The following is a 17,954-nucleotide window of genomic DNA, read 5'->3' on the forward strand; positions in this document are numbered from 1 at the left end:
CTCCTCTAGAGTATTAAACTTGACAAATGATAATTTCAAGGAATGAGTTGCTCAAGGTAGAAACTGAAACTTCCTCACTCATTACATTCTCTTTCACATCACCCCTGACATCCATCACCAGTGTCCATCAATTCTCTTTCCCTCCATCTCAGGTGCTAACACTCCAAACCAAGCCACCACCATCTCACGCTGCCCTACAATAGCCTGACTGCAGGTTTTAGAAACTTTTAATCTATTTTCCATACAGAAGCCCACACCATTTTCTCAAAACTCTTGACCATATGAACCTCCTGCCTGCAATTTTTCAAAAATGCTGACTGCATTTAAAGTGAAATGGAATAATGTTCTCACAATGCTGGAAAAAAAATAACTAAGTAGCTGGAGTATGTAAATTCAGACAAAAGTGGCTTACGGGCAAAATGCATTAGAAAGAAAAGGAAAATCACTGAGTAATGAGACACAGGGTTTATTTCCTAAGAGTATTAAAAAATTCTAAATGAGTATGCACCTAATAGCACAGTTCAAAAAATATACAGCCAAAGTTTACAGAAATAATGAGAAACTAAGGGCCATGATCAGAAATGGAGATTTAAACCATCTCTTTCAGTCACAGATAAATTAGCCAAGCAAAAATCAATAAAGCTACAAAGATTTTGAGCAAAATAATTAAAAAGCTTTATATACTGGACAAATGCAAAATGATATATATACATAACAATAAGAGAACTTGCATTCTTTCCAAACACATACAAAGCATTTACAAAACTTGTCCTTGAACTAAGTCATATAGTAACACCATAAATAATTAGCATCAGACACACAACATGCTATAAATACCACACACTGAAGCTGATGCTTGGTAATTTAAAAACAACTAAAATTACGTTTGGAAATTAAAATTTCGACAGACAGTCCCCAACTTACAATGGTTCAACTTAAAAAAGTTTTCAACTTTACGATGGTGGGAAATCAACATACATTCAATAGAAACCGTCCTTCAAATTTTGAATTGTTTTAATTTTTATTGAAGTATAGTTGATTTACAATGCCGTGTTAGTTTCAGGTATACAGCAAGCTGATTCAGTTACATATCATATACACACACACACACACACACACAAATGTATTATTTTTCAGATTGGTTAGTGATACCCAGCACCCTCATGATGCTGGGCAGTGGCAGCCATCACAGCTTCCAGTCAACCACACAATCACAGGAGTAAACAACCAATACACTTACAACCTTTCTGTACCCAGATCACCATTCTTTATTTCACTTTCAGTAACGGTATTCAATAAATTACATGGGGGAAGGGGGTGATGTAGCTTAACAGTAGAGCACATGCTTATTAGCACGCACAAAGTCCTGGGTTCAATCCCCAGTACCGCCATTAAAATAAATAAATAAACCTAATTACCTCCCCCCAAAACAAAACTAAATAAGTAAATAAATAAAATTTTTAAAGTAAGTAAGTAAATTACATGAGACATTCAACATTTTATTATAAAATACACTTTGTGTTAGATGATTTTACTCAACTGTAGGCTAAAGTTAAGTGTTCTGAGAATGTTTAAGGTAGACTAGGTTAGCTATGATGTTTGGTAAGTTAGGTATATTAAATGCATTTTCGGCTTAGGATATTTCCAACTTAAAATGGGTTTATTCAGAACGTAACCTCATATGAGTCAAGGAAGATCTGTAAATAACTCAAGACTCTCAGAAAAAATTATAGCGGAATATAGAAAATAAAATAGGTCTAAATGATATAGAAAAAGCTTCATACCCAAACTCATGGAATACAGTTAATGCTGTGTTTAGAGAGAAATTATATACTGAAATCCTTAAGAGTATAAAAAAGTTAAAAATTAATTAGTTCAGTAACTAAATTTATAAAAGAATATGGGAACAAACTCAAAAGAAAAATAAATAAAAACTAAAAGTACACATAAAGCAAAAACACAATAGAAAGAGACAACAAAATAAAAAGGAGCTAAATGCCTTAATACAATATTGTTGGGCTATCACAAATACTTAGTAAAGGAAAGTACCTTCTTAACATTTGTTATTATATTTAACCATAGCGCAAGCAGTAAATTCAGAACATTTTTGCCACATCATCAACATAGCTGTATAGAGTAACTGTTTAGGAAAATTCTGGTCTTGCCATTTTCCACAAAGCTAGCTCCTCTAAACCAGACCTTTTCCCTCAACCACTACTTACTGGAAAAGTCAACCTTAATAAATTTTCAGTGTTTCAAGTTTTGTGTGACCCATGTGCCAATTTTTCAGGATCTCATCTTTCTTTCTCTTCCATCACACACATGGTCATGCCCTTTACCACTTTTTTCAAAGAATAATAAAAGTAAGAGAGAGATAGTACTCATTCCCTCCTTCTTTCGTCTTCATGCATACTCTATCCATCCATTTAATCAAACAATTCATTATAAAGGCTAACTATCAGGTACCTTTTGCTTTAAAATCAAAACCAGGCAGAAGTTTAACCTACTTGTTTAAATCGGGTTTTAAAATCTGTGAACCGCAAGTAACCATGTTTCCATCACGCCTTCCTTTCTCCCAAACCTCCCAGTCCATGATGGGCCATGTAATGTTGAGCAAGTAGCTTCATTTTTATTTTTTTTTCCTCCTATTTACATTAATCTATTTGAATGAGAGAATTCTTATAGTACCATCCAGCTCCAAATTTCTACATTTCTAAGATACATGTCTGAAATTTTCAGCATTACTGGAGAAGTATCTGGAAAGAAGCTGCTCTTGAGGCCAACAATAACATCATCTCTTTGAAGTGGAGACCTTGCATCCTGCACTACTTAACAAGACTAAGCCAACATAAAAAGAATGACAATTCACTAACCCACTGGTCCCAGCTAGTCTCCCCTCTCACCTGGTCAACGTATTTCAATGTGGAAACAGCAACTGACATTATCAGCAACTTCCACTCGGGTTCTAGCAGTATCTCAGTTTCACAGTTAGAGGCAAAGTAGGATTGAGATTCAATTTTTCATTCAAAAGCACTAGAGACTTCTCCACTATAATTAAATTCTTGCATTATAACAACATATATTGTTTCCGGCAGAACAAAAAAATAAGAGCTGTTGCATAATTGATTAGAACTGGGGAAAAGGAGTCAATTCACACTCTTAGTTGCAACACAGACACTTAGCCTTTTTTTCCTTTGCCTCCCCTTGATTGTTTGCACCAAGCTGGCCAGCAGCAGGCTGGGGAACTGCCAAATTGCATGCCCACTCCACCTCTGAATATCTGATATCTCAATTTTCTTCAAACTCTATGGGGAGAGTTGAGAGGTGAGGTGGGGAGGCAATAATTACCTAGTTAGACAAGGAAGCATTTCAGATGCATTTATGTCCTAGTGTGGAACCAGAAGAAATTGTAAGTGGAAGTCATTTAATTGCTTAAAAAGATAAATTTTGCTTACTATCCTCTACCTGTAATCACTCCACCTCTCTTCCTCCCACACAGATAGCTTCACAAGTGCCACCTCTACAATTATTTCTCTTTTGGGGCCTTTCTAAACAGCACTTTGAGAAATGATGTACAAGTAAATGTTACAAAACAAAGATTAAATGTATGTGGTTCTGTTAACTGCTGGGCAACCTCAGGCAAGTCCCTTAGTATTTCAGGGACTGATACAGGTTGTCACAGATGGAAATAACAAATCTGGCCAGTGGCCAGACTCCCACCTATTTCCACCTTTTTCGAATGCGTATATTGGGGAAGTGAGAGGGGTTTAGAAGCATAAATAAAACATTCTACAGATAATACTTTGTCTTTCCTATCGATAGTTTGACAACATTAATTTCCAGGAAAAGTAGTCACCACTGGAAAGAATTGAGTCTACAAAGGGGATAACCAGGTAAAAGTGTCTTAATTCATGTGGTCCAGGTGTTTAAGTAATAAGAATTATATTAGCAATTCAGCTTAAAAGTAATGGAGTAGTGGGAAGGGATAAATTAGGAGTTCGAGATTTGCAGATACAAACTACCATATATAAAATAGATAAAGAATTTATATGGTAAAGCACAGGGAACTATATTCAGTATCTTGTAGTAACCTATGGTCAAAAAGAATATAAAAACAAATATATGTATGTTCCTATATGACTGAAGTATTGTGCTGTACACCAGAAATTGACACAACACTGTGTCAAATATATATACATATAAAAGTAATGAAGTAATGAAATTTTAAAAATGAATTAAAACCCAGAAAAATCTAGCAAGCATGTATCCATAAAGTAGAATCAACCTTTCATACACACATAAACATACAAATGTATAAATATAAACAGGTATATTCTACCAGTATCTAATCTTTTTTTTTAAGCAACCTAATTGTTCTTACTCATCATGTGATGAGAGTATTACTTCCGATTTTACTCTAAATCATAAATTGGAGTCAAGTCCTTTCTGAGGTTACGGATGGAATTCTGGGAACAGAAGCCAGGTTTTCAAAAGCTTTTCTTCTCCCTCCCCCGGAATCCAGTAAAGGGCTAATACCTTCTCCCCGTTCGCCTTCACCCACCTCACCAAACGCTCCCCTTTATCTTCGTTCCAGGAAGCCCCCCTGTACCAATTTCCTAGTCCTGCACCACGACTCAACCGACTTCCAGGAAACCTCCCCAACAGATGAGAGCTGACATGTGAGATAAAAAGCCACTTCATCTTCCATTCCAGCCTGTGGCTGAGGGACCACCTTTCTTGGTGCCCATGTGTTCCCACTTCAGAAGGGCCACTGGTGCTGCGCTTCATCCACTAATAACCCCCCTGTTCTTTCCTCCAGTAGTAGAGCCTCCGAGTTCCTGAGCCCGGCCTGAATTAACACATGCTTCCTTGTCAGCTGCTCTCCAGCAACTGCGTCCTCCAGTTACAGCCTGTCCACCTCACCTCCAACCTACTGCTGGTATCATTCGTGCTTACTCAGAGTATAATCTCTTGATCTCTTTCTTGCTCAGGCTTTTACTCTAAACTTTACTGCCTTGGTAAGTCCCTAATGTCCAGATAAGCCACCTATTTCCACCATGTGTAACAGGAGAACCTTCCGTCTTCGCACGCTGTCTTTTATCTGCCCATGCTTCCAATCGCAGCTCCCTGTGGCCACACGGCCCTGGCCTGAGCCTAACTGTTCTATGACATTATAGATGCGGACAGTCAAGATCCAGGAAGCAGAGTGATCTCAGCTACTGCTGACTCCAATAACGAGTCAAGCACCACTTAAGACCACAAATGATCCTGCTGTTTCTCAAGAGATGAGCGGAGCTCAAAATCAGTGAATCCAGGCGGCTGGTATTCCAGAGCAGGTGAGCTGTCTCCATGTGGGACATCATCTCCACAAGCCCGGGTTGCAGGGACAGTGCTTTAGGTCCTCAGGCAGGAATGGAAGGATCAAGGAAAGAGGGCAGGAATTGGAAAAGGTATAACAACCTCCACACACAGATGGACGGAAGGGGAAGGAGACCTCTGCATGAAAATGGAAAGAACAGACCACGTGGGGCTCAGAGGTGGAGATGAACTGTCGCCAGCTCGGCTGAGCTCCATCCGCATTCCCCAGCGCTGTCTCCCCTCAGGGTTCCACAGCTCCTGGGTTATGAGGACATCTTGATGAGATTCAGGAGACAAGCAGGAGCAGTCACATTCTCATCACACTCGAAGATCAAGGCAGGGCCCAGGTGCGGTTGCAGCTCACACCCACTGTCACTGCCGTGCACCGGGCTGGCCTAGGGACAGAGTTGACCCAGGGTTTCCACCAGCTTATCTGATTCTCCAGCCCTGCTATGTGTGACTCAGTGAAGGGTGCCTGCTTCTCCTGCAGTTCACGGCATCCCCGTGGTTGGAGGCTGGTGAGCAGTGAGAAGCCTGCATGGACTCAGCCCACCATCACGGTTTCTGGTTTGTCCCCACTCTCCAGCATTTCTGTCACCTCCTTCCAGACTGCCTGCCCTGCTGATTTCAGGCCTAGCCTGAAAATACAGAGGCAACAACCATATCCACCTTGCTTAAGTAGCTCCTCCAGTCTGATGAGGTCAAATCCTGAAAATAAATCCCATATTCTGTAGCATTCCCATGGTTCTGTTTCTCTGATCAAACCCAAATTCTGAAACAGAAGTTGGTACCAGATCAAGTTCCAGGAAAACAAAGCATGTTGAATGTGAATAACCAATGGACTCTTAAATTGGAATATGTGTGAGTCTTACTTCCAGTAAGCCGTAAGCTATACTGAAGGGCTGAATTATGCATAAGATAAAGACTCACACTCATTGTTGACTCAATAATTATTCATGATTTTATTAAAAACAGAAGTCTCTTTAGAGAAAAGTAAATTAATTTCTCAGCTAACATCAGCTGGGGAGAGGGGAAGGAGTTTTTTTTGATGCACGGATGTTGATAATAACAAAATTAACCAGATACATATTATATTTCAACAATCCTTTTAATAATCAATTGCTGTGTTGCTTTAATACTATAACATTCTCATTAAGTCAAAATTGTTTAACTAAAGTGATGTTTAAAAGATGCTCATATTTTCTTTATGATCACTCCTGAAAATTTCTGGTAAAACACATTATATAAACTACTTTGGTAATGTACTCTAAAGAGGATGACATAAAGCTGAGCTGAAAATCCACTATAATCAAAGGGCCAGAGAATGAAACAGACAGAGAGAGACATAAAGGGAGAGAGGCAGGCAGAGGGGGAGGGAAAGAGAAAGTTATTTGGACACTTAAATGAGCCTCAATAGATTTTGGCTGAAATACTTAATGACATCACTTAATATCACATCTACTCTTAACTCCAAAAGGCAATTCTGCAGGGCACTTTGTATTTACTAAGAATTTTTGTTTTTAACAAAATACTATAACTTTTACTCCTATTTCTTCCAGTTAATGGGACACCATCAATCGAGGCCCAGGTCAAAGGTCACCCCACATGTGAAGCTATTGATGGGCCACACCAGCTCCCCAGCTTTCATTAAATACATTGTAGCAATAATCACATCCAATTGTAGTAACTTAAAGCCTGTCCCTGAGATGATGAAGCCTTAAGAGCAGGGTCTAAATATAATCTGTCTGTGTAGCCCTGTGTCTGACAAATAATAGATTTTAAATCTATGATTACTAGATTTAATTACACTACAGGATAGGTGTGATAGTTAATTTTAGTGTCCACATGACTAGGCCACATTAAATATTATTTCTTATTTTATTTTAGAGTTAAGTATTTTATTGCCCTAAAGAACACGTAACATAAAATCTGCCAGCTTAACCATTTTAAAGGGCACAGTGCAGCGGGGTTAAATACATGAACGCCATTGTGCAACAGGTCCCCAGTCAGTATTTCTGGGCGTGTCTGTGACATGTTTCTAGATGAGACTGACATTGGGATCAGTGGCCTCAGTAAAGCACACAGCCTCCCATTGCGAGCAGGCAGCATCCAGCCAATCTGCTGAGGGCCATGAAGAGAACAAAAAGTGGAGGAAGGGAGGATTCAGTCCCTTCCTGCCCACTAAAGCTGGGACACTGGCCTTCTCATGCCCTTGGACTTGGACTCACACCATTGTCTCCCCTGGGTCTCAGGCCTTTGGACTTGGACTGGTATTACACCACTGGATTTCCCAGGTGTCCAACTTGCAGATGGCAGAACATGGGACTTATCAGTCTGCATAATCACATGAGCCAATGTTTTACAATAAATCACATATATCGTATAGGAGATTATATATATGTATGCATATATTATATGCTATTGGTTCTGTTTCTCTGGACAACCCTGACTAATATAAGCTGTCAGCATTCTGTGAGTGAAACAACATGTGTCCCAATTACTGCAGCATATCCAGTGCCTTCAAGGATTTTATATCCTCCAAGAGAAAAGCCAGATGTATCTGTTTCTTATCAACACAGAGCAACAATTTGGAAGTCCTCAGTCATACCCTGAAACCAGAAGTGGGTGTGCTAAGTAGGAGGCCGGGTACCCCAGGTTAGTGGGGCCATCCCAGCCGACCTTCAGTCAAAGGAAACAATATAGATACAATAATTAGGCTGAAGAGCAAATTTTCCTAAAGCCAAACTGACACAATTAATATGATTTAAAATAATAAAAACAGCTATTTTAATGAGTGCTTAGTAACTACCAGACAATACGCAAGTGCTTGAGCATCTTCTCATTTCACCACCACAATGACTTTATGGAGTAGGCATTACCATCATCCTCGTCGTCATCCACACATCTCAGGTGTGACAACGAGCTACAGGGGCAGGCGATGCCCTGTCAGAGCCAGGACTGAAAGCCAGGAGGCCAGGGAGCAGAGCCGAGCTCTTAAACACAACAGCAAGTTCAGCAGTCACCACGGGTCCCTTAAATGCACCTAAAATATGACCTACCAAAAATGGTGAAGTGAAGGCATTTTTATACTCTTCCTCTAAAACTCACGGAAAACTCTGAAAGAGAAATGAGAAAAAGAGAGAGAAAAACTCCATCTTAAGTGAAAATTCAAAGAGTCAGAAGCTCAGACTGCCCATCAAAGCAAGCTCGTCAAAGCCTGTGACAGCTGGGAGGCCACTGGGAGCTGACACACACCCTCTCAGACCTTGGGCAGTTTCAGAAAAGCAAAAATCACAGTGATGGAAGGACAATCCAGCAAAAGCAGAGAAAGTGGTGCCAAGAGAGCAAACACACAGAAGCAGCATTTTAGAGTCCAGCTCCATTGGCAAGAGGTCCCTGGAAGCGGCCAGAAGGAAGGAGACAGGAGTCTTTGTCTTAAGAGGCTTTGCTGTGCAAGGGAAACAGAGGGAGGACTCTGGAAATACCACCTTTATTTCAAGTATTTGAAATCATAAACTCAGGACAAAGATTTAGACTCACCTAGCTCCTGCCCAAAACTGCTGGTGAAAGCAGCGAATATCAAAAGCAAGAGAGAAACAGAAGCAAAAAGCCGGTGAAGAATAAACATCCCAGGGGGAATGACCCCAAGGAAACAGATGAAGGATGCTGATAAATAACATCTCACAGGCTCAAAAACAATAATAATACTATGAACAAAAAAGTCTTCTAAAAAAAAAAATCCTCAAAGAAGAAGTACAGGGTTCAAATGATAAAATATAAGGTAAATGAAGTAGATGAAAACAAGTGGACAGAGGTATATAACACTACAGAGATGAAAAGCCACTTCAGCAACTAAAAGATAATACAGAACATGACTGAAAATATACTAAGAAAAAAATGGTGAATGAGAAAGCACAGTAAGTGAAATAAAAACATTAACGGTGAAGACCACACATGCGGAAAATCAAGGAGAAACATTATACCTATTTTCAGGGTTACTAAACAAGAAACAAATAGAAAAGATACTTTAAATAGAATATTTACATGTGAAGACATAAAAACAGACTCTGCTTCTCAAAGTTGATTAGCAGGATCCAAGAAAAAACTGATCCAGAAGGATAAAAACCAAGAAGCAAGACTGATGAAGTTAGTGGGCTTCTCGCTTACTAAAAACAGTCCATGGATATCTGGACAAAAAACGAAACAAGAACGAGTGGGAAGACTATTTGGCTTGAGCCTGCACAGTGACACCAATGCCAATGGCAGCAAATCAATGTTTCCATGTTTCTGAGAAAAATAAGAATTAAGACTAAATAGCTTTGATCATCACAATTAATCCAAAAATAATCATTACTAATCTAAATTTGAAGACAGTAAAACAAGAAGAGGGAAAAGAGAGAAAGAAATGTCATTATTTACCCATTTGTCACAGCAAAAAGTCCAAACATGTTGTTTCAAGTCAAATTCATTTTCAAAAACAGAATTACCAGAACTCAAAGTTTGGTTTTGTTTTTCTCTTAACTCTCAAAAAACAGCATCACTTTGGTGAAAGGACATTAACCTGAAAATAATAAATTCCTTTGGCTTGAATTCAGTTTCTGTTTCTTCCATTACAATGGAAGCAAACTAAGAAAAAATAAATAAATAACTTTTTATCAGAAATACACAGTATAAATATGATCCTATTTTTGTAAAACTGTCTTTATTACCTTGTATGTATGCATACAGAGATGCTGTAAATAATGTTCACCAAAGGTTAACAGGTGTGAGGGAGGGAGGTGATGGGGCTTTGCATGCTTTAATGTTTTTAAAATAAGCAATGCATCATCTTTTCAAATAATAAAGTCATTATTCTCCCACAGCAGTGGCACAGTCTGTCTCAAATCCCTATATACCACTTTGTTCTCGCATCCCAGGTATGAGAAATTAGACACCCAAGGGTGAAGCGACTTGATGGAAGAATGTGCTGATTCAGGGTGATATTTCAATAAATATGCAATATACCTACTAGTTTGTATCATTATCAAATCTACTGATTTGGCTCAATAAAAAGAAGAACTTTTAATATAACTATATATGCCTGGAAATAGGACAAAAGGCCATATACATTAGAAAATTCCTAAGAAAACTCAACACAGTGCTAAAGTAACCAACCAACTCTTATGTAAGGCAGCCACAGACTCTGCACATCACAGAGTCGATGACCTTTATGGGCAACTTCCAATTCTGAAAATACTTGATTTTGTCATGTGATGTCACACAACAAAGTCATGAACCTCTGATGCTACAGAAATAATAGTACCAAGTGCCACCCACACCTGTGCCAACTCCATAGCTTTGAAATCTATTCACAAATATGCCCTACTTTCTTTCACCCCTTGAAATAGCTAGGACAGGTGCAATTCCACTTTACAGCTGAGGAAATTAAAGTTCAGAAAGAAGACACTGGTCCAAGATCACACAGACAGAGAACGACAGAGCCAAGCCTTGAATTTTTTTATTCCATGTTTACTGTCTAGGCAGCTACTCTACACAAACGTACAGTGGTCCAGCGCTGACAACAGACTCCACTTACATCAACTGGGGCTTTTGAAGCAACTATGCCTGTTAGCTCAACATGGAAGACAGGCTGGATTGTCGCTATTACAATCTTTCTATCTTGTGTGAAGAAAGAGCCTTGAAACTTCATGGAAAACAAAGATCAAGTACCACAAGATATATGCCCATCGCTATGAAACAAACTCTATTCTTTGTAGGGAATTAAAGCTCTCTCAGAAAGGCTTGCTGTGGTCCTCCTGCTTTTCAAATACAAAAAGTAAAACTCACCCATGGCTAACACTGGATGGTCCAGGCAGCTGTTCATCAGAGGGAGTCACAGAACAAACGTTTGAACGTGAACTCTGAGAAGCTGGACTAATGTATATGCATGTATATGTTTTGGACACCTGCTCTAAGCCAGCTGCTGAGAGCACTTGGTAAACATACTGAAACGGCTGGAAAACAAATGGAGCAAAGCCAGGTTTGCGGAGCCAGGTCCGCAAACATTTGCAAGGAGAGCAACTGCTGAAATGCATTAAAGAGCATGTAGACCAGATTTTACACCAATATATGTGAATAGAAAATAATGGATAACTGGGATCTTTGTAGAATTTATTTCGTGTTTTCTCATGGCAGATGGTAAAGGGACAAATTCAAGTGCAATGCAATTGAATAAAAGAAATTAAAAACTGAGTAAAAGGAAGAACAGGGCAACTATATATACTTAAATGTATTTTATATAAGTATATATTTTATATACTTATATTTTTTATAAACATATTTTATACAAAGTATATATTTTATATATTTTTTATATAAGTATATATATATTTACATATAACATATATATTTATACTTATATATTACTGATTGATTGATTGACTGAGGAGATGAAGACAGCTCCTGGAAGTACGACTCTTGATATGGCCGCAAAAGAAATGTTACATACAAGTGCTAGTTAGGCTGTTTAAATATTAGAACCTAAGCAGAACAGCACAGCATGATATTCTGTGGCTCTTGGCAAGATGTGATCACCACTGGCAAACTGCAAACATACAAAATGGTTTTAAGAGCCATATTCAAATCATTTTTCAATTATGCAGATAGTGGCATCCAGGGCTAACATTTTTAAAACACCATCTTAAAACTGACCTTGTGAATATATGCGACATAAAGAAAAGGTAAGTTTCCAAACTGCAGTTTTCTCTCTGTATCAGAATTTACTAAAACTAACAGCACCTGATTCAAGCAGGCTTTAAAACAAGCATCAGTGTGTTCTTTGTCCTAAGGCATCTATTACTAAAAATACGAATCAAAAATTATCAAAAAACAGTGATAAGAAAGATATAATTCACTGAGACAAATACATTCAGTGAAACACTCACTGTTCCTTCCTCTATAAAGATTTCTGAACTCCTGAGTTGTAAGATGTGAAGGCATGATCATCTAGAATGAGTCACACACATGATAGTACATCAAGGTAATAATTTCAGTTTATCCTCAGGATAAGCGGTAACACTATGATTCTCTTTGCCATCATCTTCAGTTGCTGTAAAATTAGCTACAGAACACTGACCCTGTCAAAATGTATAAACTTACAAAGCTAACACTGATCCATTCAAACATAAAAATTTAATAACAACTGAACAAAAACATCAATACAGTATCAACATTCTACATAAGGAAAGGGATAAATACATTTTTCAAGAAGATGAGTGACGGCTTCCATGTTTACACAGGGATGAGCCAGGAAAATCTCAATTTGCTACATCTCCCCCATTTGTCTTGAGTATATAAAACTGCTTAACTTTACATTATAAATGAAATCATCAATGGTTTGCTAGAGCTAGCTCATCCCCAGCTCACAAGAGCCAACTGTTAAATTTTAAGGAATCTTGTAAGCTCTTTGTTAAATTACTGAAACCAGCCATAGAGGAAATATTTACACTGTAAGAATTGACAAATACTACAGATCAGGCCTCCCTCCATGTCCCAGAGCCACTTTACTCGCACACCACTAATTCACATACAGTAAGTACACAGTACAATTAATTCTCATAAAGTAGGTAATACTGTGATCATGAAAAACAACATTATAATACACCCCCAAAAAATCTCCCTTATATCATCTCTGAATCAATACTCCCTCTACAGGTCTGAAAAGTTTCTAGATACAAATACAACAAAGGAGAAATTGTAGCAAGGAAGGAAGAAGGCTTTTTTCCCCCTAGGATTCCACATACAAATGAGATCATCCAGTATTTGTCTTTGTCTTTATTTCACTTAATATAACGCATTCAAGGTTCATCCATGTTGTCACAAATGGTAGGATTTCCTCATTTTAATGACTGAATAATATTCCACTGTAAATAATGTTGCAACGAACATGGGGATAAAATACCTTTGCAAGTTAGTGTTTTTGTTACCTTTGGATATACTCCTAGAAGTAGAACTGCTGGATCATATGGTAGTTCCATCTTTAATTCTTTGAGGATCTTCCAGAATGTTTTCCACAGTGGCTGTACCAATTTACAACCCCACCAACCAATGCAACAAGGATTCCCTTTTCTCTACATCCATACCCGCATTATATTATCTCTTGTCTTTTTAATTATGGCCATTCTAAACAAGTGTGAGGTGACATGTCACTGTAGTTTTAATTTGTATTTTCCTGATAACTAATGATGTTGAGCATCTTTTTATGCACCTGGCCCTTCATGTATCTTCTTTGGAGAAATGTCTGTTCAGACTTTTGACCATTATTTAATTTGGTTATTTGGAGTTTTTGCTAATGAGTAGTAGGAGTTCCTTATATTTTTGGATATTAACCCCTTATCAGATATTATGGTTTACAAATACTTGTTTTCCATTCTGTAGACTCTTTTCACTTTGTTGATGGTTCCTTTTGCTGGGAAGAAGCTTGTCTGTTTGATGTAGTCTGACTTGTTTACTTTCTATTTTTGTTGCTTGTACTTTTTAGGTGTCATATCCAAAAAATCATTACCAAGACCTTTGTCAAGGAACTTTGCTCCTATGTCTTCCTCTAAAAGTTTCATGGCTTCAGGTCTTACATTTTTGTCTTTAATCCATTTTGAGTTAATTTTTTCAATAGTGTCCCCTAAGATATGGATCCAATTTCATTCCTTCACACGTGAATATCCAATTATCCCAGTACCATTTATTGAAGAGACTGTATTTTCTCCATTGAGTATTCTTGGCTCCCTTGTCAAATATTAGTTGACCATATATGTGTGGGTTTATTTCTGGGCTCTTGATTTTGTTACACTGGTCTATTTGTCTTTTCTTCTACCAGTACTACACTGTTTTGAAGACTATAGCTTTATAGTATAGCTTGAAATCAGAAAGCGTGTTGTGATACCTCCTGCTTCGTCTTTCTCAGATTCACTGAAGTCTTCTGAGGCTCCATATAAATTTTAGAAATGTTTTTTCCACTTCTGTAAAATATGTAATTGGAATCTTGATACAGATTGCAATGAATCTATAGATAGCTTTCAGTAATATTAACATTTTAACAATATTAATTCTTCCAATCCATGAACATGAGGTGCCTTTCCATTTATTTGTGTCTTCTTTAATTTCTTTCATCAATGTCTTAGAGTATGCAGCAAAGAGACCTTTTACCTCCTTAGTTAAATTTATTCCTAAGTACTTTATTGTGTTTGATGCTATTGTAAATGGGATCAGTTTATTTCTTTTTCAGAAATTTTGTTGTTAGTGTATATAAACACTACTGATTTTTGTATCTTGATTTTGTATCTTGCAAGTTTACTGAATTCATTGATCTATCAATGTTTTGGTTGAGTCTTTAGGATTTTCCATATATAAAATCATAACATCTTCAAAGAGAGAAAATTTTATACCTCCCTTTCCAATTCTATACCTTTAATTTCTTTTTCTTACCTGATTGCTGTAGGTAGGACTTCTAGTACTATGTTTAACACAAGCGGTAAGAGTGGGCGCTCTTATCCTGTTCCTGATCATAAAGGAAAAGTTTCGTCCTTTAACCACTGAGTATGATGTTAGTTGTGGGCTTGTCATAAGATTTTTTATCATGAATGGATGTTGAACCAGAAGAAGGCAATTTTAAATGAAAGATACAATGTGGAAAATCACCTGGAAGTAACCAACCTGACATACATTTATTTGAAGGTAGCAGGAGCAATGGGGGAAGGAAAATATGAAATTGCATGTGTTGTGCAGCTATATGGAGTTATGAGACACACGTCTCTGTACCAGAGTTTATGAAATAGAGATGCTTAACATATTGTAGATTTTTTTTAGTATTAACCTATGATTTTTATATTATAATCAATATACAGTACAAGAAAAGTTCAAATAGACACCACAAAGTGACATCCAGCATTTGATTACTGTTAAAGTTCATGGGATTCTTTTTACCCTCTAATTTGTACCGGTACTGTCTGTGAGAAATCAAAGTTAAAAGCCTTTCATAATCATCCCACTCCCCTGACAGAAGCCAAGACCGCAGGTGCAAAGAGGATGGCATCTGACAGCAATCATACAGCATACGGAACTGGGAATAGGATTATGCTTGCAGTAGAAACTGATATTTATGAAACAAAATCTGGCTCTTTTTTTTGGTCTCAGTGATCAATTGTATCAAGCGGTTCTCCATTTTTTAATATCCATCTGAAAGTTGATTCTTAAAATCCCAGCTTCAGTTCTAGAAACTGATGACAGCTAGACTTGCATAAGAAGGGTTGCCTCCTCATAAATTTTTTATACTGAAGGATTTAAACACAAAAATTACACTTTATAGATAGATGAGGGTGTCTGGGTACTGACCTCTGTCTCATAGTCAGACAAGGAAATATTCTAATGCAAAAAATTGCCCAAAAGTAATATTCAAAATAGGACTGCCACTGCAATTATACAACTTGACTAACCAACCTTTATTGTTTTCCTCTTCATATGGATATTCATTCATCCATTTGTTTCTAGAGTCACATTGATCCTGCAAGAAAAGCACACAAAAAATAATGAGAACCAAAGTATATAAACAGCTCATACAACTCATCAAAAAAGCAAAACAAAAACAAAAACAAATAACCCAATTAAAAAATGGGCAGAAGACTTGAACAGGTATTTTTCCCAAGAGGATACACAGATGACCAACAGGCACATGAAAAGATGTTCAGCACTGCTAATCATCAGGGAAATACAAATCAAAACCACAATGAAATATCACCTCACACCTGTCAGAATGGCTAGCATCAAAAAGAACACAAATAACAAATGTCGGTGAGGACATGGAGAAAAGGAACCCTCATACCCTGTTAGTGGGAATGTAAATTGGTGCAGCCATTATGGAAAACAGCATGGAGGTCCCTCAAAAAGCTAGAAGTAGAACCAGCATATGATCTAGCAATTCTACTCCTAAATATATATCCAAAAAAAAAAAAAAGCACTAACTGAAAAAGATATGCACACCCCAATGTTCATAGCAGCATTATTTGCGAGAACCAAGATACGGAAGCAGCCTAAGTGCCATCAACAGGTGAATGGATAAAGAAGATGTGGTATATACACAACGGAACACTACTACTACTTAGCCATAAAGAATGAAATTTTGCCATTTGCAACAACATAGGTGAACTTGGAAGGTATTATGATAAGTGAAATAAATCAGCAGAGAAATATAAATACCATAGATTACCTATATATGGACTCTAATAATAAAACAAACTCATGAATATAACAAAAAAGAAGCAGACTCACAGTTACAGAGAACAAACTAATGGCTACCAGGGGGAGAGGGAAGGGGGAGGGGCAATCTCGGGGGTCATGGATTAAGAGCTACAATCTATTAGGTATAAAATTAGCTACAAGGATATACTGTACAACATGGGAAATATAGCCCAATAACTATAAATGGAGTATAATCTTTAAAAATTGTGAATCTCTACATTGTAGACTTGTAACATATAATATTGTACAGTAGCTATAATACATCAATTAAAAATGAAAAAAAAATTCTGTATGTTGGTAACACCCTTCCATTGGAGAAATCTATTGATTAGTAGAGTCATATAATAAGAATAGTAGCTGGAGAATAGTCTTTCTTCAGTTGTTTGCTCTTTGCTTCCTCATTAGCAGCCATGTAAAGGGTAAAATGGAGAAATTAAGGAAGAGAGGCAGAAACTCCGGCTACGACACTGACAGATCCTGGGCACAAGACATCAAAATGCAGATAAAGATTAAGGGAGGAAGGGACAGAAAAGGAAGGGATGAAACAGAGAGAGAAGGCTTGGAGAAAATGGTTTAAAGTAAATTTAATATATGAAAGTCACAAATACTCCGGCTGGAGCACCTGGCTCTGTTACTCTTAGCAACTAAGAGATTTTTAAAGTAATGCTGTTTTCCAGAGGAAATGATCTTTTTTTTTTCCCATCCTCTTAATAGCTGATACCGATTAACATGAATACTTTTTGGTGGCTCCATGTTGGCCAATACTAAAGTAATTTTTCAAAATGAATCTGATTAAAGAGATGTCACTTCTTAAAAATTAAACCAACATGAAGTAAATATTTATGTGGTTTCTGAAAGCTTCCAAATCCCCAGGACCATTTGGAGCTCACCAAAGGGAATTAAATATTGCTGGATTGGAGAGTTCTGAACACAATAGACCATTTGCCCCATTTGGGTATATCTTGAAAGTCTTCCTATTTACTCTCCCTTGGCATTATGTAACTTGCTTCAGAATTTCCATTTCATGAGACAAATATTCTTTGGCATTCAGTGAAGCTAGCTTATTAAGCACGGTCGACTTTTTTTTTTTTTTTTCATTTAGAATCACTCTGAAGAGGGGACACACCCAGAGTTCTTAGCAGCACCCATTCTGTGCCAATGTCTACGCAGGCAGCATCCAGGCAGGTTTCCTTTGCACGTTTCCATACATTTGAACAGAAAAAGGGTTCACTCACTTATACAGCCTTAAATGAAATGTACCAGAATTCACACATTCCACGATCTTGGCCTGTAAGAGGAACTAACCCTTAATTTTATCCCAGTTTTAA

General features: G+C 37.5%; 1 protein-coding gene across 13 annotated transcripts in view; it reads right to left on the reverse strand.

Annotated features, from left to right (window-relative positions):
• KLF12 (KLF transcription factor 12) overlaps nt 1–17,954 on the reverse strand; it is a 407,719-nt gene that overhangs the window by 262,218 nt on the left and 127,547 nt on the right. For all 13 annotated transcript variants that reach the window (XM_072976354.1, XM_072976357.1, XM_072976356.1 and 10 more), the window contains one exon: nt 15,829–15,892. In XM_072976354.1, the coding sequence (XP_072832455.1) occupies nt 15,829–15,861 (33 nt within the window). In that variant the 5' untranslated portion in view covers nt 15,862–15,892. The remainder of the gene's footprint in view (nt 1–15,828; nt 15,893–17,954) is intronic.

Source organism: Vicugna pacos, chromosome 14, assembly GCF_048564905.1.
Source record: "Vicugna pacos chromosome 14, VicPac4, whole genome shotgun sequence".
Lineage (NCBI taxonomy): Eukaryota > Metazoa > Chordata > Mammalia > Artiodactyla > Camelidae > Vicugna > Vicugna pacos.